General features: G+C 31.0%; 1 protein-coding gene across 1 annotated transcript in view; it reads right to left on the bottom strand.

Annotated features, from left to right (window-relative positions):
• Nucleotides 1-338: 338 nt before the first annotated feature.
• LOC143255498 (carbonic anhydrase-related protein 10-like) overlaps nt 339-27,390 on the bottom strand; it is a 106,241-nt gene continuing 79,189 nt past the window's right edge. Inside the window, exons 7-10 of the mRNA XM_076511250.1 lie at nt 13,181-13,335; nt 10,106-10,237; nt 4,366-4,411; nt 339-1,000 (exon numbers count right to left, since the gene is read on the bottom strand). Of these exons, the coding sequence (XP_076367365.1) occupies nt 969-1,000; nt 4,366-4,411; nt 10,106-10,237; nt 13,181-13,335 (365 nt within the window). The 3' untranslated portion in view covers nt 339-968. The remainder of the gene's footprint in view (nt 1,001-4,365; nt 4,412-10,105; nt 10,238-13,180; nt 13,336-27,390) is intronic.

Raw genomic sequence — 27,390 nt, 5'->3', positions numbered from 1 at the left:
ATTCATTAACATTCTAAATACTGTGTTTTATTCGTTGACTCATTAACATCCTGATCACTTTGCTTACATGTTACTGGTGCCAGTAAGATCAGTTTGATTTCATCTTAATTATTAGTACGAGGCTAGAAGTTTGTCGTTTATACATTTTAATTAAATATTGCTAAACTATTTATGGATCAGATCTTAGTTTTAGGTATCGAATTATGCCTTTTGTACTCAATTACTAAGATTATCCTATAAATTTAAAACGATGTATACGCATATATGTCTTATCAACACAAATCTATATTTTTTTTATTATAAATTCGATCTTGAAGTTTACATTTCTTACTCAACAAATTTCAATAAATCGTCACGAGAGGGCGATAAAATATAAAACAAAATAGATATTAGTTAATTAATAAATGTTTCAAGTGCAAGATGAATATTCTAATTACTTTATTAGATCTGCCAAACAACTTCCTGTAATTAAAAAAAATAGTAATATTTGTACAACAGCAAAAAAGTAGTAAAGACTAATCTATGGCGGACACATTTTGTAAGTTTAATTTTAGCTTTTAGCGTTTGTTGTATTGTTATTCCAAGATAGACTTACCAAGATAAAGATCCAGTTTTTTTTAAATGGATGAAACATCTAAGGTACAAAAGGTACAAGTGTAGAAGAAGTTAGATTATAATGTTGAAGACAACCTTATGCAGAAACACCATCACTGAATTTGGTGATGAACGTTTATTCACTGTAAATGATCCATTAAATTATAGTTTGATATACATATTGCTGGGCATTGAAGTTGTAACCAGTAACGTAAAAAAAATGAGCACTACATCATTGACTGGAGCCTCTTTATAATCTGATGTGTGTAATTTCACAAGGTTGAAAAAATGATGTGATGATACAAGCCTAGGCTTTGGTGTTTTTCACATTGACCACACTACATTTTGTAAACAAGGCTCCTACAATGAAGAAATCAAGAGCCTGTATTCCATGACTGCGAGTTTGCTGTGGATAAAAAACAAAAACAAAGATAGATTGAGACAAATGAGGAAAATATTCTAGCTAAAAGTAAGGCTAAGATATAAAACAGCACACTTCAACACACGTTAATTATTTTTTTAATATAGCAAACTAAAAATAACAATAGCGTAATGCTTCATTATTAATCTCACAATTAAAATAAGACTAATAACAAAGATATGCAACGGCTTTACTGTCTTGAAATGTTTACATGTTCTACAGTAATTTTTGTAAGCTGAATCAAAAATGATACCCATTTTTCCATCACATACAGATTTTTCACAAAATGTCATTTATACTTTTTATCAAATGAATCTTTTTCACTGAAATCGGGTCACAATTTGTTATGCTTAAAATGTTAACAATCACTGGCTATAGATTTCTCTAGACCAATCATGACTTGAGAGTCTTATCAATCGTTTTAGAACCCAAACATAACAAATATAAAAATAAAAAAAAAATCATTGTGACAAACAAAATAATAATATGATCTAAGTAAGATATTTTGTTTCTTTGGATTTATAAAAAAATCTTCACGTGATAAAAAACAATATTACTTTCGAAATCTGCAAAATCCGTTATCAAAACCAAAACAACTTTTATGACCTGTGTAATTTTTATCATAACATATATATATATTAAGGTATTTAGTCTTAAAATAACAAGATAAAATAAACTGCTTATTTTATTACTAGTAAATTTTATATAAATTATTTCAAGTACTAAACAGCAAATGAGGGGAAAAGTTAGAAAGTAGAAGGTGGAAAACATAAATTAAAATTATCAAATTCTGAGTGATTTAGGAAATTAAAGTCACAAATAAATTTTATATTTTACATCTGAATTGTGAAAACCTAGACATTCTTACGACGTAAATGAACCAATAACAGCGATTCTTCAGTTGAAGGACAAAAAGTAATGATCAGTTATGGTTTTTCTCATTATGCTATTCAAGTAATAAAATCTCTGGTTTATTCTAGATAAAATGGTTTAGGTTTATTTTCTTCATTGGTTTGGCAGTAATTAATAGAGCTGTTTCGAGATGAGTCGTTATATTCACTTATTCGATACGCGATTAATTACGATTGGAGACTTAAACTACATCCATTCATTAAAATAAATCACCATTCTCTATTTTTAGGTTCCATGCCCATCTAGGGCGTTGGTGAGATTGATCTTTTAACGATCCCTATTTCCCGTTGCTCTTATCATTTCTATTGTGGTAATTCATGGTTACTTGGAAGTAAATGACTATTAAATAATTTACAAAGGAAATATTAAAGTCCAAGTCTTTTTTGTGATTATTAATTAGTTTATGAAAAAACAAATACATTTATAAAGAAAAGTATCATAAACAGCAGTTTAACAAAATCACTCGAAAACAATTTAAACTTTAATATGTTATACAGAAAGTTTAACCAGCAAATTGTGAATCAAAAAAGTATATAAATAATAGTACAATTATCTAACAACATATATAATATTATTTCAAAATGTTATAATATAAAAAATGAATTCTGGCATATGGCATGTTTTAAATTAAAAAAATATGTATATTTCGATTGTTTGTTTGATATTAAGCATAAACTACACAATGAATTATTTATATTATATTCGCTATGGATATCAAAACCTGGTTTGTAGCATTGTAAGTCCGCCGACACACCGCTGTCCCACTGGGTTATACAAATTGGGAATGGTTAATAGTTTTGAAATATGGAATAATATATTTAAACAATTTTTGTTGTCTTAAATTTCATTTTAATTTCACATATCAATAAGAAGTATTTATCTACAGTACGAATATTTATAAAATCTACTAGAGATGTTCTCTTAGATGCAAATGGAACAAAAACTTAAAGAAAAGTTCAGCATTTCACGTTTCTTTTTAATGATATTGTGAATGCAGTCATAATCTTTTTAATTACATTTTTGGTTAAAAGTGTATAAGGTTATGAGTGTTTTATTACAGTTTTATATTTTAAACGTGTTAATGTAGTAAATGAAACGACACACACACCTTCTAATTTAAACGTTGTTTCCACAGCTATAGGGGTTTTCATCTGATGGCGTTCAAAACGTATTCTACATTATATATATCAGACGGGTATATGAAAACTCCGAGTGTAGTTTAACATATATAGTTAAGATTTGCTTAAGTAGGCACATAAGTTCGAAAAAATGCTTTATATGTTTTGCATTATTGATACCATACTGTTATGAATTCATTGTTATTCTAGTAAAATAAATAAGAAATAAAGTAAGATATTAAACTATTTAATTTAGCAACTGGTGCGCTTATAAATTAAAATAATTCTTAAGTAAAATTCACAAACAACAAGTGCACCAAAACATCAAATAAGAACTAGGTGAAAGTTCTAGAGATCAAGATTTTCACTTAAAAATAAATACGGTTATATTTACAACAAAGAACACCTTCAGATCAACAAGAAAAATATAAAATTTACATACATCACGAAATGAACTACAAATAAGTTGAAACTGCCGAACTAGTAACATACCATCAAGTCAATAACAAGGAGAATCTTCGAAAGTTTTAGATTGTTAGCGTGGAATACAGCAATTCCTGCAAGTGATCCACAACAATAAATATTCATTTCATTGTTAACTTTTATAGATGGGATTTTATGAGAAAACTATTTTGTAGAAGTAATTCTTGATGACGAGAAGCCCACTTGAAATAAAAATGTATCTCGGAATGACTGGTATGGGTATTAACACTTATATTGAGGTTGTCTTATTATACATTCACTCAGGTCGTCAATCAATGCAACATTCCATCTACGTGTGATTTAACATAAATATTATCATGTTGAATCACTATGCTCTATAATTAGTTTGTATTAAGGAATGTGTGTGTGTGTGTGTGTGCATATTAAAAGTGAAAATTTAAAACAGTTTATCAGTTATCATATAATTTAGTTACTGCCCAAATATATCCTCTGATTCACTTAAATGTAACGTGATCCTTTGTTGCATAGTTGTGAAGAACAAAAACGAAATATGTCTATAAGAGAAAGTATGATTCAGATATTGTGATCACCGTTTGTCATAGACACTTAGGCCTTGATTTCTTGAATTAGAAAACCTAAGTGTCCTTGAAAGAATTTTCAAATTTTGGTTTATTAATAACCTAACATATGTGAGAATTTCAAATGCATTATTTATTAAAATGCAAAACCGTTGGAGCATATTTATTCGAACCAATAAAAAGTGATCTTAAAGCATTGAAAAGTATAGTCTCTTCAAGGCGTGTAAGGAACTATAGAAACATTAAGTGGGTGAATGCATAATTTAAACAGAAGACAGTTATTCATGGCCATACTTACCCTCATAGAAGTGGTTTTTGTTGTACATAGTTGGACAGCTTTTACCCTATAGAAAACAAGCAGATATTAAATATAGAGATTCAAAATGCAAGCACAACTAATTAAAATTTGAAATTGATCAAAAATGCATTTTGAATCAAAATTTGTGTTATTTTGAAATGTTCCGAGCATTCAGTTAATGCATTCAGATTATCCACTTTCACACACACACACACACACACACACACAAGAGTGATGTTAATTGGTTGTTTTTCCTCTAGCCTGTCACTCCTAAATTAGGAACAGCTAGCGCAGGTAGTCCTCAAATAACTTTGCACGAAGTTTAATAATGAATATGAAGACGGTTGACAAAACGTAAAATATCTTCTTTACAAGGTTCGTACGTTTCGGAATAGTTTATTCCATCTTCAGCGAAATATGACAATCGTGTTACAAAAATGATTATTACTAAATTTATAATATAACAAAATAATCATTAGCTTACTTAGTTATATAGAAAAGCGAAAAATGGACGAATAAAACAATGTTATATATATATTACACAACAGTTAATGTGAAAATTTAATATAATTTTAGATCATAAGAGCGGGCTTTAGGATTTACGTGACCTTACATCACTACATGATTCATGAACGCATAAGTTTAAGTACTTGACAATAGTACTGAAATCTGCAGAAGTTTTTGTTTTGTTTTTATTAGTGAAGAGAACTGTTTCTTAATTGGTTGGGAAAGCGAACCCATGAAAGGAATGGATATAATTAAGGGAAATTTAGGGAAGGTATGTACAATGGCTGATTTTGTTGTTGAGAAAATTACCTGTAATATTCAGGTAGATATTATTTAACATGTCTTTACGTAGAAGAGTAATTTCTTCGTGTAAAATACTAGCATGTTTTCGAATATTGTTGAACGTTCAAGAATTTCGCGTGATTGGTATATTAAAATTGACGCACCGAGAGCCAGACAAAATATTATTGGTCAGCTACACTTAGTATACTCATAATCCTCGGAGGTTATGGTTATAATATACTCATGTTTGAAGAAGTTGGGGATAAAACTATTGACATTTGTGTAAATGCCAGTAAAGTTAGTTTATGACAAACACAGGTTAAAAAAATGTTTAACTTCTTTGGTAATTCTGACGTCTAAGAATGATAAAGCATCATTTTCTCCGAGTTTTATGTGAATTTGACATTTGGGTGTAGAGAACTGATGTAAAATATTACTTGGAAATATAAATTCTGTCATAAAGTTATGTCATTAAGAAGAAATGGTTTAATTTTATGGATAGGTCAATACGTTCCAGCAAACGTTTACGGGTGAAACCAAGATATTGTTCAGTGTCAGTGAGGAAGAGAAGGTCCGTGATTAAATATTTAAAAATTAATGACGGGGAATATTGGTATATAGAGATTCAATATCAAAACTGGCCATAACATATTGATCAGCAGAAGGAATTTTAGGAATTTCAGAGGTAAAAGGAAAAGAATCGGTAATCGTACGTTCGTTCAAAGTGAGGGGCTTGAAGATAGGAACAATAAATTTAAACAGCTGAGGGAATAGAGCGGAAAGAGTAAACAGTGTTGTGTACTTTGGGTAGCCCATAGGGATATCGGGTTTGGTGCTATATGAAGCAATTTGATGAAAAGTCGTTTCAGGAATAATATTTTAACTTTTAAGGGTCTTGAGAAATCGTAGGATCTTACCTTCTGGTTTAGAAGATTAGGATAACAGGTCTGTATGTTGTTGGTTTCTTTTAGATTTACAAGGGTCACTGAACTGGTGGTTTATTTTATTAGTATACTAAGTTTTTATTACAATGATAATATTATTGCCTTTGTCTGGTTTAGTAACAACAATATTTTTGTTTTAAGACAGCTTTGAGGGATTGTAGTTTGTTATCGTTTAAAGGAGAGGTAGAATTAGGAAACAGCAATGTTTTTAGTTTATTTTTTATAAAATCTTGTGCTATATTCATGTTCGATTTAGTTCACACTGGAAAAGAAGTAAGGATTCTGTAAATTTTTCATGTTTGTAAATATAATAGCATAGTTTAGTTTGAAAGCAGGAATGCTAAAGTTAAGACCCTTGATTACAGTTTGTTCACAAACTTCATCAAGCTAGAGATTACTCACATTAAATATTACATTATCGGGATTAAAACCTGGAGATAAAGGTGAATAAAGTCGCAGTTTTTGGAGCTTTCTGTTTTGAGTTTGTTCCAGTCTTATTATTGTTTTCTGGTTATTCTTTATGGATTAAATATGTCAAATGTACAAAATAAATGTACGGAATATACTTCACAAGATCTTGGCCTTGGTGTTCTAGATTATATAGATGTTGTTGGTATTGCTTATGTTTCAGTTTAAGTTCTTCCTCTAGAAGTCACTGTTGGCATACGGTGTATCTAGATGAGTTCCGGAGTTTGGCATTTGCTACTTTGAAACGAAGAAAAGATTATGTTCTCTGCATTATGTAAATAGCATTTTCAAAAGATCATAGGTCACAATATTTCATTTAACGACTTCTCACATTACTACAGGATCTTCAGATCTTCACCTCAACATTAGAGAAAGTCTATTCGTAACTAAAGACCGTCCGATTGTAAAGGATTCACAAAGCTTTTAGATCTAAAATTGTTTTAAATGTTCATACTGATCTCATCTGTTGTTCTATCTGTCTATTTACCATTTATCTTAATAACTAAATAAACTAGTGATTATGTTATTATATTACAATTATAGCAATAATAATTTTTGTAACACGATTGTCAGAGTGCGCTGGATATGGAATAAGTTATCCCGAAACTTTAGAATCTCGTAAACAAATTGTTATATGTATTATCAGCCATATTTATCTTCATTATTAAGGTTTGCGCGAAATTCAACAAAATAGTCAGCCACAAAAGATGACTGCAAACTTCTAGAACCTTTTACTTCTTTACTGCCAGGCTACTTGTAACACGTCAGTATCCAATTAAAGTATTTGTATTTTACTATACGTTTTGGTTATTAAGTTGTAAGAGCTGCGGGTGTTACTGTAACTAAATATTCTTTTTAGGTAATAATTAATATGAATGAAATATCAAACAACGACAACTATTTTTTGTCATTGGTTTTAAGTAATCACAATGAAATAAACTTTGAAATACATTATTGAAGATTTAATATATTTTATTGCTGTTGTAAACGTTGGAACATATATTAATTAGGATAACAAGATTAAATAAAATTTTCATTCCGTTTTATTTTGTGCGACGTTTCTCGCTGAAGTTCTTCACGAGGCAGTAAATACATACTGTATCATACAGTTTCTAAAACATTTTAAAAAGCAAATATCACAAAAGTTTTATTTAGACATCTAGCAGAACTGTCGTAACTATAAACAGAGCCAGAAGAAGCTTCATGATTAGCATGATTCTTCTTGGGGACTCGGTATTTGTTTTGACCAGGGAGGGTCAGGTTCTAGAGGACATTTTCCTCTCTGTGAAAATAAGAATTCATAATTCGTGGCTCTTTCCCACAAAACAATGCTTTGCACTTTAAGTCTGTGGTTACATCACAGGAGTGATGTTCAAATTTCACCATTTGGCCAGATAACAGTGATAGAATAGTTAGCAGCGAGCGCTGCCTTTCTTTTAGCTACAAATTAGCGACAGATATGCGCAGTAGCCTTTTGTATAATCTTGCAAAAAATCTTGAAACAAACGTAGCTATAATTAGATTTAGCATTTGTTTAGGTGAAAATATAGAAAACGAGCATGCACTTACACATCCTATTTATAAACATATTTAAAATTTAATTATTGTTCTTAAACAGAAATTAACTCTAAATTATAGTTATGGAATAGAAATACTTAGTGTACTAAGAAATAATATACCAATAAGACATAAATATCAAAATTTGTTTGTTTGCAGCTTAACGCAAAGCCACACAATGGGTTATCTATACTGTTCCCATGCTTACAAATTTACCGTGTTTTTAATTTGGCTAGACGTTAAACTAAAATACTCTAATAATTTTATATAAAAATACACCGTATCGTAACAAAAAAGCATGTGGAGAAATATTCCAGGACGATTCAAACTTAGAAACGTTTGATTCGTTGTTGAATTTCGCACAAATTAGCTGAGGACTACTTTTCTAGCCGTCCCTAATTTAGAAGTGGTAGATCAGAGAAAAGGAAGCTAGTCAATATAATGCACCGCCAACTCTTGGGCTACTCTTTACCAATTTAGTTAGTATTAGTCATTTTTTATACGCAGAGTACGTGAGCGCTATTATAGTAAAGATTATTTTTACTTGAAGTAATACCTAATTGTGCTTAAGCTTTATACCATTTTGAGGACGTTTTAGTCAAACAAAGATATTTTAAGTCAAAATAAGAAAAGGAAGATATAAAGATATTTCATGTAATTCTGTAAGGTAAGTTCAAACATGATTACTGCCGCTAGATACCATGTAGCAGCGACTTATTTGTAGAGGGGATTTAACAACATCTATTAACTTACCAATTCATGCCTTGTAAATTTTACAGGTTGTACTTAAGCCAGCGCAGGGTTACCTGTCAATTTATTTTAACATGATATTTGTTTTAATGTATATGATGTTTCTATTCAACGATTGTATTAACAGCAAATTACAAAACCGTTTTAACGTTTCTAAAAATGGCTCTATAATAGAGTTACTGTTATACATTTATTTTAATACCTATGTTTGTTTCAGTGTGATATCTTTGACGTATATTATTGATTTTATATTGCGCCTTTACTCTAAATTTGTCAAATCTTGGTGGTATAAAAGCTAGGCAAAAGAAATTTGGCCAGAAACGTTCATAAATTACGAACATTACAAACTTCAGTGAATTTACTTCTGACGTTAGTATTTCTACGAGGACATTAAATATTCTCACCAGTAAAAATTAGTTTGTAAGCGGTGTGAGGTTAGCCAAGAAAAGATAGCGTTCGTTAGCTTTGGCGAGGCGTAAGAGTATCAACTCAGAATTAACTTGCTTGCCATAGAACTGGACTATCGATAAGATACCTGATTATAGACCAGATAGAATGAAGATTCAATATAGTTTGTAAGTTTGTAAAACTCTTGTATATAAACCAATATTTGTAATAACTATTCGTAATAACCGTTATTATAAATTGTACTGCTGTTTGTATATTAAAATATATTTGTGTTAAAAAAGAAAATTGTGTGTATCAAGCTTGTTCGCAAATATCATAAATTTGATTCATATAGATATTCAAATAAATTTTAAATTAAAATTTCCGGCTTCTTGAAATCGTAATACGTAATATAATCAATCGTAGACTCATCCGAAATGAATTATAATACTTAATTATAATTATAATATTAGCTTAAAAATCAATTTATGGGCAAATAAATATATGTTTTAACCACCACAACAAGCGAAATAAACAGAAATAAAAACTGCGGTATAACGTCTTTATATTGTGCTAATGATTTAGAAAACTTCTCGTGTTTTGCAGTAAACAATATCAAAACCAAGGTTGATTTAAGTATTTTTACAGGTCTTTGTACAGTTCTGAGACATTAAAATGAGTTAATCAAACTGTGCTAGAGTAAAGAATATATTAAACTGAGCAACCAATGAGACAATCACATGATTGAGCCTCACAGTATGTTAGTAAAGCTAAACAAACCCGTATAAGATGAACGATGGGACCATGTGACGGAAGGAAAAAAAAAATATATTGACTTCTCTTACTTGTTTTCTTCTGAAGTCAATATTTGTTCTCAACACTCTATGATTTAGTGGCTGAGCTGGACGATAATTATCAGCCAAGGGTGCTTTCGGTTTTCTTTCATCACCTTGTTTCAATTTTCTTAAGGCGAACAACTGTGGAAAAGAAACAAGCCTTTTAAAACTGAAATTAAGATTTCATTTAATAATGTTTAGAAAAAATTTAATTTCATTATAGCGCTATGCTATAATCACGAATTTTGATTCATTATCAACTCGCATCTTCCAGCGTGATGACTTTCGAACTAATTTCCTGCATAAAGCATCTTCAATGATATGTTGTATCTTGTGAATGTGACTCGGTAAATTAGTAACAAAGATGGTGGTGGAAATAAAAACATTTTACAGTTTATGTAACTGCGGGTACGTTCAAATTCTTGGTTTAAATATCGTAGTATTCACAAACTATTTTTTCTATCTATATTATAGTGATTTACCCTTGTATCCGTAAATTTCTTAAAAATGCATGAATCAAAAATACGGAAAAGACAAGTTTTAAGTCAACCTGCCGAAAAATGAAGGAATAGAAGGTACTTGAAGAGGATGATAAAGAAGAAGAAACAATAAACAAACTGTATGTCGCTCTGTAGAGACATAATAACGAGAGTGAATCAGTAGTATATTTACGGACTTACAACGGTAAAACCCGGTGTTCGATTTTTACGGTCATGTGATCGCAGATAGCTTATTGTGTAACTTTGCACTAAACAAATATATTTTAAAATGTGGAATAATGTCTAAATATATTTTATACTTAAACATGGAAATATAGACTTGTTTTACTTCGCATTCATAGGAATACGTATATATATAAAAATATGTATGTATATTATGTATATACACACTTCTTTCCCTAAAGAAAACTCAATTCATTAACTGTAATTTTATGGGTATAAAACTTATTCAAGTGTTTAAAATAAAATTCCTGTACTCATAAAAAACACTGTTTGTTTCAACATGACCAAAATTTTAAAATGATTAAAACCTCATATTCATGAAATTGAATTCTAAGAAAGCTTAAAAATAATATTTTAACATATCTGTTGGTTTTAATGTTCCAATCGTTCTGTTTAAATACAGCACCGAGCAAAAAATTTTCTCTATGGTGAAAAATGGTTGAAATAACATGGATAAACGTTTTCTGGTTAAGAAAGACGATCCCTTCAGAAATTTTGTATTTCGAGACCTCAATGCCACCTCGGTAAATTGTAAGTTTTAGAAAGAATGTGTTGATATCGTCTTTTGTATCATTCATAGTAAAATTTAGGCAAATTAAGAATATGTGGTCTTAAACTATTAAAACATCATTAATAAAGTATGGTATGACGTTTATGTAAGTTGCTTTTTACATAACTCTATAATAATAAGTTACAACACTTGTGCAATTGAATTTTATGTTCATTATTCTCGTTTAGTTAACTGCAGCGCAAGGTTGTCTAGAGAAATCGAAACATTACATGTAAATTACAATATGAATAAATTTAACAAAATATGTACAGATGATGTACATAGAGAATGCAAGTCAAATGCCATGATTAGCTGATAAATACATTATACAATAATAAGAAAGTACCCGTTAACTTTAGATTAAATGTTACGAATATGACAATGCAAATACTAATAAAATACAAGTTATTCAATGAAATCATTTACTAACCTTATAAACAGTAGGGCATGAAACAGTATATTGTTTTACTTCATTATATTATTACTACAGTGAACAATAGTGCTCAAAAGCTTTATTCTGACCATAAGTTTAAAACATTTTAGAATAACTACAGAATAAATTAGTTATAAATATATTCAACTAACTACTTACTGTGTATCATGTTTCGGCGACATTAAGTAAATTTGTGAATATTCCAAGACACCACGAAACTGAACAATGTTCTACATGCAACTATACAAAAAATATACACTCTACTGGTTGAACCGTCATGAAACAGTACATTTTCCTTAAGGCCGTATATCATCCACAAGGTCAAAATGTCTAAATCACCAAGTTAATCTGAACACCAGATGCCTGTATATAAATTGTTGTTTTTTTCACATATCCCTCATGACCGTTGAACTTAACGAACGATCTCATGCGCGTGAGAGAGAGCTAGCTTGTTATAGAGTGATTAATTACTACAGATATTTAGTAATTTCTTAAATCGATCATATTTCGAGATAACGAAACTTTGGATTTTAACAGTACAAAAGATTAAATAGTTTTCAAGCACTTACACGATTAAGCATCTGTGAATTAAACTTATTTTTTGTTGCAACTTTAAATTGTTAAAGAATTATCTTATGGTTTGTTTGGTATTACGCACAAAGCTACACGAGGGCTATCTGCGTTAGCCGTCCTTAATTTAGCAGTGTATGAATAGACGGAAGGCAGCTAGTCACATCCACCCACCGCCACCTTGTGGGCTACTCTTTTTACCAACAAATAGTTGGATTGACAGTCACACTATAACGTCCCCACGACTAAGAGGGCGAGCATGTTTGGTGTGACGGATATTCGAACCTGTGACCTTCGGATTACGAGTCGATTGTATTACCTGGCTATGCAGGGCCAAATTATCTTATATCAACTACTTAAGTTTGTAAGATAACATTTTAAAGACTTACAAAAACTCGGCACTTTGAAGTGTTTGCATCAAAATAATTAGACCTAACTTTACAGAAGAAAGTCCGCCTGAAGAACTGAGGATATTTTTTAAATTTGAAAGCTGATAATCCGAGAATATTTATTTTGTAGTAGATACAATTTCTAGAGTGAATGAAAAACCTTACTTTCAACAGTGATAGTAATGACAAAATAAATACTTGTGTTTGTAAGTACAATGCTTAATTTGTATCTATTTGGTTTTGCAGTTTTATATCACAACCTCTTATTCTATGAAAGCGATCTGTGAATAATGTTAAGCGAAAGTTCAACTATTTTTTCGACCACAAATAAAAGTCACTTAATAAAACGTATAATGAAAATCATTTGGATAAAGAAACCATGTTTCAAACCTTTTAAATTTAATCTTATAGTCTCTTCACCTGTTGTTTGGTGATATATATTGGTTTATTCATAATAATCCACGTTATGGTCTCGTAACATCCTGGAAGTGTTGTTGAACCTTCGTAAGATATGTAGAAGTCTGTATCAGGAAGGAGCTCGCGGACGGACAGATGACCAATACGTGCTTTCTGTCCTGAAACATAGATCAGTAAAAGGTCCAATAACAAGGAATTTTTAATTATCTGTGAGAAAATATGGTATGAAGATTTTAATCTATTCAGTAATATATTTATATTTGTTTTGTAATCTTTACTAGCAGTTAACATAATTTCTACAATGACAATTCACCTTTTCAATTCACTACATACTGTTTTAAAGAGTTTTTATTATACTCTATTTAAATCATCACTGGAAAGAAGAACGTGCTTAAAAAGTGATACTAAAAATGTTTTTTTACGTATGGTTTCGGTTTCTTTTTCAAATCAACTTGATGTTGTGTGATTTGTTTGTGTAAAACTTAAAATACAATTAAAACACGTAACAAGATATTTTGCAATGTGAAGGAACGGAAATTAAACTTCTGAACGCTATTTCGGGATAACTTTTTGATAGTAAGTTCTCAAATGCTATGTTAAAATTTCACTCATGTTTTATGTGATTTGTCTTTCAAGTGGAACAAGACTTAATCAAACTAAAATAATCAAAATTCATTTGGATGCGTTAATATCTTAAATGTTAGATTTATTTTCAGCACACTACATAGGCAAATATGACATTTTCATATGATAAATTTCTTACTTTTCGTTTTTTGTTTTTTAGCCATGCCAAACGTAATCTCTCAAGCAGCAACTCACACGATTATGTAAATTTCTATTTTTGTGTTAATTATTCATATCATAGGACCGTCAGTAAATATGCGTATTCATAAAACAAAACCACGTTTTAGCTATTATTAAAGACAGAAGTAGTCTCAGCACAGAACAGATGGTTTTACTTTATTGTAAATAACTGAGCGCTGAACGTAGTTTTGTTTCAGTGCAAGGCGCGTTCTGTCCAGCACATGGAGTGAATTCTCGAATTTTTGTGTTGTAAGTCCGTAATTAATAACAATAGATTCACAATGAATCTGTTCTGAGCTAGTAAGGAAAAGTTTCTGAAGTCGTCTTTTTTCTTTTCAGTAACGTTTTAAAGTATGTAGAATACCAAACCTGTCAATAGTTTTGACTACTTGCACATAATATTGTGACTACATTTAATTTAAAAGTACCATACAAACATTTGTATTTTTTGAGTTAACAACAGTTCTCAGTAAAATAAAGATGTTTGATTAATGCATATCGTTAATTTATGAGAACATGACCAAGAAAATTGAGTTTTTGCGGAAAGCCAATGAGAGCAAAATTTATGATCAAAAGCTGTGATCAGATATTATTTCCAGCTGCCTTCAATCTCAATTATTAAATGCATTAAACATTTTTGAAAACATAATTTTTATGGATGTTTTACTGCAAGCCGTAATTATATCGAACAAAGAAATTCAGTATCCTTTAGTTATATTATTCATTAATGTTCCAACTGGAGGTGAGCCATACAAATAAAGTAGAAAGCGTGAGTACTATATACAGATAGGTCACCAAATAACAGCAAGATTGTCATAGATAAGGAAAACAATAAATATTATGCAATTCCTAGTAATTGTCGCCAGCATGACAGCCGACTTGTAATGGCTAATTAGAGGGTACAAGTAATGTCATCATGAAATTCGCACAGATGAAAACCAAAACGTGTTCTTAATTGTACGAAATTATTTAGACATAACACACATTATTTTTTGCTTATTTTATTATTATTTGCATAACAAGTCTGGCGATGAGATTTAAAACTTAGTGAGCATAAAATAAAGTAAAATGTTGTCAACAAAACCGCTAGGAAACATCCTTTACAACGGATAGCGATATAAACTTATAGACAAATCACAAAGCTCTGTTCTTTCAGTATTAAAACAGTTGAAATTGTGACATGATACATTATGATATATCACCGAATACCTTACAATTACTTCCATTATGTCAATATTGACTCACAAAGCTTTCCTCATTTTAATAAACAAAGAATATTTCGACATAAGTCTGTGTGTTTCAAATAACAACTATATCAGTAAATAATTACTGATATATATATATATAAATAATTTATAACCAATTATTTTTAAAGAATCATGCATAACTTAATATTAAACATATGCAATTAACAAATTATTTGTTTCTATACTTTGTCAAGATTTTTAACTTTTACTGTTTGTAAAATTTAAAGCAAATATCTTCTAATATACTTTACATTCAATGCATGATCTCCTGATATGAACTTTATACTTAAAGCACGATGTTATCTTCAAATATATTTTACACCAAAAGCAAAAAATAAAAAACGCTTAAAATCAACATATAACAAAAGCTTGAACATAAATATTCAGTTATTCCGTAATGCATTTTACACGAATTTTGTATTACAATATATTAGAAAATACTTCAGAGTAATTTTGAAAAACAAATCTTTTGAATAGCCTCATTTATTCTTTAGCTCATAGAGTAGTGTAATAAATATTTTAGTTGCCCTCCAACTTCCCCTAATTCAAATTTGTTCCTTAATGTTTGTTTGTTTAAAATTAAGCAAAAAGCTACACAATGCGCTATTTACGCTCTGCCCACCATGGGTATCGAAACCCAGTTTTTAGTGTGAGTCCGCAGAAATACCGCTATGACACTGGGGGCACTTGTTTCTTAAATTAAAAGTGACAGTAGTTACGGATGATTTAAGATAATATCTACAAAAGCAGTTCATTGAAACATGTTGCACGTTATATAAGCCAGATCACTGAATAAATATAATATTTTTATGTTGTACCATTTTTAGTACGTTAAGCACAAACATTGTGCGGTTATCTTAAATTATTATTTTTTGCTTTTCAAAAAAATAAGTATCTACTTATAAATAATTAGTGTTAACGTAGGATTTTATGTAAATAAAGTTATAGAATAAGAATTATAGAATTTACAGATAATTATAAATTTTACAAATAGATGTTTTCTAATAAAGATATATTGAGAAGGGCTAGTAAAAGATAAAAGTAAAACAAAATGGGCTTGGTTTTAGATTTACAGTCATGTTTCATTATACAATACGTATAAAATATTTAGAAACATTTGAAAAATCATACCTGTAAAACCATTCAATATAGAATTATTACAAATGCATGAATAAAGTTTAAAACTATTTTACAAATCACCAAAAGTTAGCATGTGCACTACGAGTTATACACAAAATAATGTTCCTATTATTCTGTTAAATGTTTTGCACCATTATAGGAGTAACGTTTGTGAATGCTTCTTGGATACATTGACGCAATTTATCCTTACTCGCAACGTTACTAGCACAAGTAATGTCCTCTATAAAATTCCATGAAAAAGGCGTAGGCGTAGGTCCGAGAGCGTCTGGACTAGATTATCAAACGTGCGTCACACAATCTATTGAGTGAAGAATGTTTTATTTTATGTTTTTTACTTATTTAGGACGCTTTCTGTCATCCTACATTGATGAAACTATTTGTAAATCCCTTACGTGTAGGTACATACTGTTGATAACAACGTTTAAATTTCTTCTGTTCCCGTGTAGGGGATTCAAACTTACCTTGCAACCACAACACACATTACATTTCACTCTGAAATCAAGTACTTCTTAGATACCTAACGCTTATTGGTTTTTAAAAGGCGTATTATGTATATAGTTTTTGAATTATTCGTGCAGGTGGAACAAAGTATGTGACTTTTTGGTTAAACAGTTTTACCAACATGATTTTTCAAAAGTGTTTCCATGAGGTACAAGTATACATGTACTTTAGTCGAAATATATAATAATTATAATTATTAAGTTGTTAGGACCTCTTGACATTATTTATTTGCAGCTACAAGTATACATGTACTTTAAATTAGTCGAAATATATAATAATTATAATTATTAAGTTGTTAGGACCTCTTGACATTATTTATTTGCAGCTACAAGTATACATGTACTTTAAATTAGTCGAAATATACAATAATTATAATTATTAAGTTGTTAGGACCTCTTGACATTATTTATTTGCAGCTCTAAGCGTAGCATTTAATGATGTATAAAGAAGAAATGACTATTGGTTTTGGTCTTACGGCATTCTCTCTTATACTTAAGTCAATTTTTCAAGGAAACAATGTATTAATGTGCGACATTATTGATACCCATGCCAGGAATACTAACACTGCTCCAAAATATTCATGAAATAAAAATAGTTTTTGGTAATCAGGTACACACTTTTTTTTTGTCTCCACATATCATAAGGTTTAATACCTATTTTATCACGAAACTAAGAACATTTTTATAACATGTTCTTTCAGCGAGACTTAAACGATACTCTCGTAAAACTTTAGATTTGTCTTATGACTCCTGATCTTCTATGTGTCAAAATAAATAATATTTTCGTCTTTACCAATTACTTACAACATAGTATAATATTGTGTAATTTATTTTACTTGATCCGTTTAAATAATCTGATTTCTACTATAATATGAAAGTAGAGGAATATATTTGTATTGAATAACATTTATTAGCTTAAAAGAAAGATAATACATGCTGTGAATTTTAAAATTATATAGTTTAAAACAATATAAATTAATTTCACAAGTAATTAGACGTATTGTGAACGCAAGCGCTGATTGGCTACCTCAGGAAGGGTAACTTGACAACTGCTCTGTAAGAAAATTGCCCATCGGATAACTGACTAAAATAGGAAAAAAAAACGTGTTGTAATTTATACGAGTATGAATTACCTGAAACTAAGTAAAAAAAAATAAAATAGATTTCATGTTAAGTTCTGTTCATTGTAATATAACAAAATTGTTGAACTAAGCAAAGTTATATAATGTAAGTACACTAGGACTGCAAGTTATGAGCTATTCTTCTCATTTTTTAATGTTGCCTTAGAAAACAAAGAACTTAAAACTTATATTCATTTCGAATATGAATTATTAACTACAATTTCATTCTATACTAATTGGTATAAAAAACAAAAAGTGCTTTACTTAAAATATGAATGTAAGTCGTTAAAATCTCGTGCCATGCGCACTAAAGGATAGCCTGAGTTAGAAGGTTAAAGAGTTTTAGATAATTCGTTCTTCTACAAAGTATAATAAATATGAGTTACTTTTCCTATTTCAGTCAGTTATATTTATATAATAAGATGTGGCTGCTGCAAGGAGCAGTTGATGGGGGATAATTTTCTTAAGACGCGATAATATCATGTCTCCGTGAACCAGATATGATTACTTTATGGTTTTACGACGAGACATTAAGAGTGAGCATTGTTAAAGGTGCAGGAGGGTGGAAGACGATGAAGTCATCAATGCATACAGATCGTGAGCAAGCCACCAGAGGATTATATACATAGATATCAACACGTGACTCAGTCACCATGTAACAATCAAAGACTTAAGATGATATTTCATCTAATTTGTAAAGATCTGAGAAAGATAGGGTGAGAAGTATTACATAGAACGTGATGCTAAGGTAGTGCATGAACAGCATGAAGATCTCAACATGCCTCAACTTCTGTTTACTCTTATCACATCTATACTTAATATTCATCACACCTACTGTTTCTCGGCAGGAAAGTTGATATTTTGGTCCGGCATGGCCAGGGGAGTTAAGGAGTTCGACTCGTAATCTGAGGGTGGCGGGTTCGAATCCCTGTCGCACCAAACATGCTCGCCCCTTAGGCCGTGGGGGCATTATAATGTGACGATCAGTCCAACTATTCGTTGGTAAAAGAGTAGTTCAAGAGTTGTCAATGGGTGGTAATGACTAGCTGCCTTCCCTCTAGTCTTACACTGCTAAATTAGGGACAGCTAGCAGAGATAGCCCTCGTTTAGCTTTGCGCGAAATTCAAAACAAACCAAATCTACTGTTCCATTCTTATAAATGTAACCACGAAATAACTATATTTTAAGTATGAATTATAGTTTTAACATATGTCACCAACACTGTAGTCCATATTTAATTATATGTTCTAAAAGTTACAAGTAAAACTCTTATCTGATCATAACTGTTTTTGATTATTAAGTGCGAGTAAAAGCTTAAAGCTCTGACAGTTAATCCTTTATATGACATAATTTCTATATGCCAATTGTTGTTATGAATGTTGCCTAGACACTTAATTTAAACCAGTGTTTCTCAGCTTCACGAATTTATATTGCTAAGTATGTTGTTTCTCTGGTAAATGTGCCAAAGCTTGCAAATACATGTATATTAAACTGAAGAAAAGTCCATTTATAATTCTACACATTATGCTATAGTTTATTGCGTTTTGAAGTATCCATCTTAAGTTTCGATTATAGTTTCAGTTCTGTAGTTAATTTGGATATAATACTTTTTGCATTTCTTGACGTTTTCGTGTAAAAAACTTAATGTTACTTATTTTTAAAATTAATGCATTTTATAACATTTATTCATCATGAAAAGAATGCTTATTTAGTTCTCTACATAATATACAATGTTTTCATATTTAGCTTTAAATGATGATTGTTTTGCTAATATTTAAACAATAATATAACTATTTAACCGTTACTATTGTTGAAAAATTCACCTGTCTGTAGGATTTTTTTTTCATAAACCTTTGTCTAGAGTTTTTTTTTTTTTTCTAGTTTGGAAGTTTATGCATATAGGATCGATAAGTATTATTCTTACCAATTCGCCAATCGAACTTTTACGTCAGATATGTCATTCTTTCAACCTGACACAACCCAGTTGATGGCAAGTTGAGAAAGCTTGACACTTGTGTAAAACCGAGTCACGTGTTTGGCTAAAGCTAAAACAAGTAATACTTTAGTTTCTATAAAACTGACCAACATACCAGAAATTATATTTGTTTCTTTCAAAACTTCATTTCATGTTCGTTTTAACATTTAAACGTATTAGTTCACGAAAGCATCAAATACAGTTTTATAAATGAATGAAGTGATTATTATTTCACACTTTATTAATCCATCACATTTACTGTTTATTATTAAAAAATATGCTTTACACCACCAATGTAAAATTAGAGTCATGGCAAGTATACTGGAACATTTAGTAGCAAAACTTCAAGCTGCACTAATATATGCAATATAAATATCTTAGTTTATAAAATAGTGGATTAGCTTTCATACAAAATTTTCTACTTTATGTCCACATTAATATTGCAATTAGAATTTATTTTTCATTTGTGTAATATTATGACACTAAATTTATCACGAGACATCATATTATAGTTTTGTAATTTCGTAATTAAGCACATAAAGAGCTTAGTGCAAACTAAACATGAATAATTTCAGTTCTTGTAAGGAAGAAAAATGATCCACTATAAATTTTGTCCAAAGATATAGCTTTTTGACGGATTAATTTTTAACTTTTTACGATATTTCGACCATACTTGTAGCCATCATCAGGTATCTCTTGTATGAAATAGAGCGGTTTTTTGTTCCAATTTAGTAAACATATACAGTGGCGCATATATTTTAATTAAGATTAGGTTATAGTTCACAAATAATTAGTTGTTCTTTTATTAATGTTAATCTCAATGTTATTAATGTTAATCGAATGCTGATTTGTTCTGCTGTGTTTGTAAATGTGTGATGGGGCTGTTGTGTTCTTTGATCCTAATGTTTATGTTGTGTCTCATTTCGCGTATGTATGTGCTACTGCATAGATTGCATTGATACTTGTAGATACTTCTGTCGTTGAAGTTGTCAGAATAAAACTAAGATAACCGTTGATTTTAGTGCTCAAATACATGAATAAAAGTAACTTTGCTCTTCGAATTGATTCAATAGGCTAATTACGCCGACAGCTCGATACTCTTGTATATTCAGGAATAAACTGAAACATGAGAGAAAATGACCTAATTATTGTAACGCTGATACTGGTATTTCTTTACATGACTAAAGTTACACCCTGAAGAAGGTGGGTTGTGTACAGATCATGGTAAGTTGTATTCGTAAACAATAATAATTTTAAATTACAAATATGAGAGTTCTAAATCAAAATCAGAAAATGACTTCCTAATTTACCTCCAACACTTGAGACTATCATGAATGTATGTTAACCATCCATATTGTTATGTAAAGTAAAATAATAGGTAAATTCGTTTCATTGACTGTAAAATTCAGTGACTTCCAACTTATTGTGAATGTAAAGTATATTCTCTAATGACAAACAGTAAACACGGTTTATCAAATGTGAAAGAATCATTTTCTTGTAAGCCATCTCTTATTGCAAGAGGGAACAAAATTGAAATATTTTTTCAGCATCTTTTGCTGAGTTTACTCTTTAATGCTTTAAAAGTAGAATGTATACACACTATTTGTGGGGCCCGGCTTGGCAAAGCGTGTTAAGGCGTTCGACTCCCAGTTGTGGGGGCGTTATAATGTGACGGTCAATCCAACTATTCGTTGGTAAAAGAGTGGCCCAAGAGTTGGCAGTGGGTGATAACTTGTTGCCTTCCCTCTAGTCTTACACTGCTAAATTAGGGACGGGTAGCACAGATAGCCCTCGAGTAGCTTTGTGCGAAATTCAAAAACCAATATTATTTGTGATAAATCTCGAATTAAGTCATCGCTTTCTAGCTTGATGTTTGGTTACTAAATATTTTAGTATGTGTAATTGTTATGTTACAATTTCAAATAGCCTGAAACAAAGATATGACAATTTAAACTCAGAAGTTAAAATAAATGCCGATATATATATCCAATTTATTATATTTGTTAACAATATTGATTTGCACAGTTTAATACAATTATATTTTAATATACAACCAATAAGTTATAATAAGGATTGTTACATACAATGATGTAATATTTCACAATATGTTTTACAAGCTTCCAAATAATATTGCCTCTTCTCTTTGGTCTGAAACTTCCTTAAGGGCTCACGATGAATAAGCTAATATCAAGTTGATGTAGATACAATTCACTAACAGAGAGATAGCTAATTCTGCATTTTTCATTGATTACACGCTGAGTTTTTTGCCGCTGAAGTTATATAATGTATTTGTAAAAATGCGTACAAATCCACTAAAGTGGAATGGTTTATAAGGTTTGAAATCTAAAATGTTCCTGGTCAACTATCTACAAGTTATAGCTTTCGACATTTATAGCAAAGAAATATTATATACATTCCCTTGGCGCGTTGCATTGGTGACATTTGTAGGCATGAGGAGAGTTTCTAGAAATATCAGCCTGCACAAAAATATTTACGATACACCAATGTTTACGTACACACACACACACACTTATTCTACTCGAGAATCTTCTACAGCTTTAGTGAATAGTAGGGAATTTCACAATACAGAGTTAACAGTAAATTATATACATTTCTAAATATATATATATATTTATTAATATTGAATTTTAAGTAAATTTGTCACAGTGATTTACTTTTGCAAATCTTTACTCATAAACTGATATTAGCATATTAGGCTATATAGGAAACATGTCAGTTTTAAGCAAGAGAAAAGATGTTCCCCACGAAAGAAAACTGTCAATTTAATTATGCATTTAAAATACACGAGTTTTGTAGCGTTTCTAAAATAAACTTCAATAATATTAAGTCGAATTACTTGTTTGAAGTATCTTATTTTTCATTTATAGTGATTCATTGTATTATTTAACTAATAACATGCTAAAATAAGTATATAGTACAGTTATTATTACACTGGCTGCAAATTAGAGTGTATGTACTGAAATAGTAATGAGGATATAATGTAGAAAACTTTATATGAAAGCTAATTAAGTATTTTGTGAGCTAAGATGTTTATAGTACAGTGTATCTTGAAGTTTTGTCAATGTTTTGGTATGCTTGTCACGTCTGTGGTTTTACATTGTTATTATAATGATAAATAGTAAACGTATTACATTTATAAAAGATGAAAGAATAATCACTTGATTTATAATAGGTCCTTTTTAGATAATGATTGTCAAATCTTTCTTCAGTTATAAATTATGTTAAATTATGAAAATTATATTTGGAACTTTGTCAATGAAGGCTTCAAAGATGTTGAAAATAATTTTGTTTCTCTGTCAGTTTTTGGAAACGAAAGCATTTCTCGTTTAAGCTTTAAGAAAACACGTCACTTGGTGTTACACAAGCTTTATCTTGCCATCATATGAGATGTGTCAAGTTGAGTTACCTCTCGGTAGTAAATTTTTGTTTTCTGAAATGTTGAGAATATTACTTACGGAGCTTATATGCAAAATGTGCCATACCAACAAGAAACAAGCACTTGAAAATGATTTGTGAAAACATACAGAAATATATGCTATAGTGATGGCTAAACCTAATCATTTACATAGATCTTTTAAACTTTAGCAAGACAAAAACATTTATTCAAATTGAATAAACAAAAACAGTTATGAAATAGTGATCGTCTCGTTCAAACAGTTGTTTATAACTTTTACGACCAATAATTAAATACAGACTAATAATGATGAAGAAAGTTAAAACTGACTTTTAAATAGTTTTCTTGTAGTTTAACTTAAAAAATCGAAACAGTAGGTGTGATAAATATTACATGTAGATGTGATGAGCATAAGTAAACATAAGTAGAGGCATGTTGAAATCTTTCTCCTGTCCTTGTTCTGCCTACATTAGATTAGTAGCACTAAATATATATATATATACATATACACATTTATTTACATCACCCTTTCATGATTTATTAGCAAACTATCTATATTGATAACTTCATCTTCCTCCATTTCACGACCAACTTGCCTTCTGGTGCCACTTCATGAAACTAACTTCATCGTCTAGTATGTAGTGCTATCCTCGTCCTTCCTCTTTGTCTGCTTTAGACAGCCAATCAGCGTTTACATCCATAGTATAAGGATAATTAGTACATTTCAAAACTAGAAAAAACTTCTCCATTAACTATCCAAGTCTAAATACACGTGTTCTGAATATATTTGGCATTTGTTTTCTTGCGCTGTATATTTATTGATTGATCGGTTTAATTGCACAATACGGCCATTCGAAATACCTTATCTTAATCATAATAAATGTATGTCAATTTATATAAAGTGTAGGTTATTTAAAGTATTACCACAGAGAGATAAGCAAACGAATGGTGTGTGTATGTAAAAGAACAGTATAGTGCCAACACTGATAGAAAGCACCAACGAGACAACATGATGCATCTAGCAGAGTTAATTCTTCCAAGACTGCTGACATAAACCGAAGGAAAGATTAACAAAAGCGTACCACTCCCTAACAGGTAGTTATGATAATATTGTATATAGCAGAATGTGGCGGACTCGCATGAAACTTATCCTGCTTCTCAGTGGCACAGCGGTATGTCTGCGGACTTAAACGCTAGAAACCAGGTGTCGATACCCATGATGTTCAGAGCATAAATACCCCGTTGTGTAGCTTTGCGCTTACTTTCAAACAAACGTTTCATCCTCATTAGCAGAATTTCTATTAGTTGAAAGAACGGTTTCCATTTTCCATCAAAACACAGAAAAAGGTGTTAAATAGAAACAAACCATAATATTTTCAAAATAAAGCAATGTTCAAATATTAATAAATGCAAATATGTAACATACATGTATATTTAGTTTATATGATTTATCTTATTTTGAGTAAATTTCGAATAAACGCGGCACATGAAATTCTTTTAGTCAAGATTAGAGTAAATTAATGTAGAAGACCTTTTTATCAACTATACTTGTGTGTGCCAACAATACCGAGCGTGGGGCGTGCTTACATCCGATTCTATTTCTCATTAGAATTTACACCAGTCTATCCTCAAATTAAAATTCTTTCAGGCAGGATTGGATTAAATTAATATACGAGTCTGAGCATGGCTAAACATAGCAATCGAAAAGGTCGAAAATTAATTAGATCTCACATCGGTCAAGACGTAACAGAGCTACGAGTTAAACGTTTGTATTTGAGAAACTCAAGTACTATAAGCCGCTATAACGCGGCTAAAAATTGGAAATTTAAGACTGTATGAATATCTGCTCTAGGGCATGTAATATTTTCTAATAGAAAGATCAGTTACAGAAACTTGTACATACAATAACAAAATTATTAATTTACATTCATCTATAGCATTCTGACAATTGCACTGGTACAACTGTAAGAAGATCGTAACAGTTATAGATTTTGTAGAGACTAAGTTTTGGATCTTGGATTACTTGAACAATTTAATATTAAATTCTTTGAATATTAGTGCAAGATACAAATTGTTTGTAGAATACTTTGATATTTTGTAGATATAGGTTTATGGATTACTTAAACTATGTGCACTTCCAAACCTTTAACTTTGAATACTGAGTAGACAAAAATCTCTGGATTACTAGAACTATGTTGAGATACAGATCTTTGGACTGCCCGAACTATACTACATGGGCAAAAGTATGTGGACACCCGACCATCACACCCAGGTGCTTGTTGAACATACTCCAAAACCGTGGGCATTAATATGGAGTTGGTCCCCCCTTGGCTGCTATAACAGCCTCCACTCTTCTGAGAAGGCTTTTCACTTGATTTTGGAACATCGCTGGGGGTATTCGCTCCTATTCAGCCACAAGAGCATTAGTGAGGTCGAACACTGATGTCGGGCGACAAGGCCTGGTTTGCAGTCGGCGTTTCAATTCATCCTAAAGGTGGTCGAGATCACGGCCCTGTGCTAGCCAGTCAACTTCTTCCACACCAATCTCAACAAACCATATCTTTACGGACCTCGCTTTGCGCACGGGGACATTGACATGCTGAAATGAAAAGAGGCCTTCTGCAAACTGTTGCCACAAAGTTGGAAGCACACAATTTTTTACAATGTCATTTTATGCTGTAGCATTAAGATTTCCCTTCAATGAAACTGAAGAGCCTAACCCTAACCACGAAAAACAGCCCCAGATCATTATTCCTCCTCCACAAAAAACTTTACATTTGACACTATGTATTCAGGTAGGTAGCGTTCTCCAGACATCTGCAAAACCCAGATTCATCCGTCAGATTGCCAGATAATGAAGCGCAATTTATCACTCTAGAGAACGCATTTACACCACTCCAGCCGACGCTTAGTATTGTGCGTGGTGATCTTCGATTTGTGTGCAGCTGCTCGGCCATGAATATCCACTTCATGAAGCTCCTAACAAACAGTTCTTGTGCTGACATTGCTTCCGGATGCAGTTTGGAACTTGGCAGCGAGTGTTACAACTGTGGACAGACGAATTTTACGTGCTGCGCGCTTCAGCATTCGGCGATCCCGTTCTGTGATCTTGTGACCTACCGCTCCGTGGCTGAGCTGTTGTTGGTCTTAGACGTTTTCATTCCACAGTAACAGCACTTACAGCTGACCGGGGCAGCTTTAGCAGAGAAGAAGCTTGACGAACTTACTTGTTAGAAAGGTGGCCTCCTATAACAGTAACACGTTGAAAGTCACTTAGCTCTTCAGTATGACCCATTCTATTGGGAATGTTTGTCTATGGAGATTGCATGGCTGTATGCTTGATTTTATGCACCTGTTAAGAATGGGTGTGGCTGAAATAGACGAACCCACCAACTAAAAGGGGTTTCTACATGCGTTTGGCCATGTAGTGGATGTATGGTTACAGATCTCTGGATTACTTGAACGATCTATAACTACGGACATCTAAGTTACACGAAAGGCGTGAAAGTAAGATGAGCTGACTTTTTACACCGGCGAGAATCGAAACCCGACTGAAATACAAACCTACTAACTGATCATTGATCCAGTTGGTGGAAGAATCTTATTTAGAATGCCGTAAACATTTTTCAATGTGTGCATGTGTGAAACTTTGCATATTTATCCACTCATGTAACCTTTGAACTATAATTTTAACTTTAGCTAAGAGTAATTTGTAAATATAAATCCAAAACTATATGAAGAAAACTACGAGACATTAGATTTCAGGAATGTAGCATTACAACATCAGTACATTTAAATATCAGAACCATCGTCACAGGAAAAAACAAAGATATCCGTCACCATAATGTTAGCACACACACACACACACGCAGATTTATTGTAATGAAAGATCGAATTCATTATTTTGTGAGTATCGAAAGATGTATATAGAAACTTCTATTCGATATTACGTTTTTTTTTTTAAGTTGAACTTCAAGTTTCTGTAATTCACTAATAACTTCAAAACAAAAA

The sequence above is a fragment of the Tachypleus tridentatus genome, chromosome 1 (assembly GCF_004210375.1).
Source record: "Tachypleus tridentatus isolate NWPU-2018 chromosome 1, ASM421037v1, whole genome shotgun sequence".
In the NCBI taxonomy this organism is placed as follows: domain Eukaryota; kingdom Metazoa; phylum Arthropoda; class Merostomata; order Xiphosura; family Limulidae; genus Tachypleus; species Tachypleus tridentatus.
This window is presented reverse-complemented; position numbering and strand designations above follow the sequence as displayed.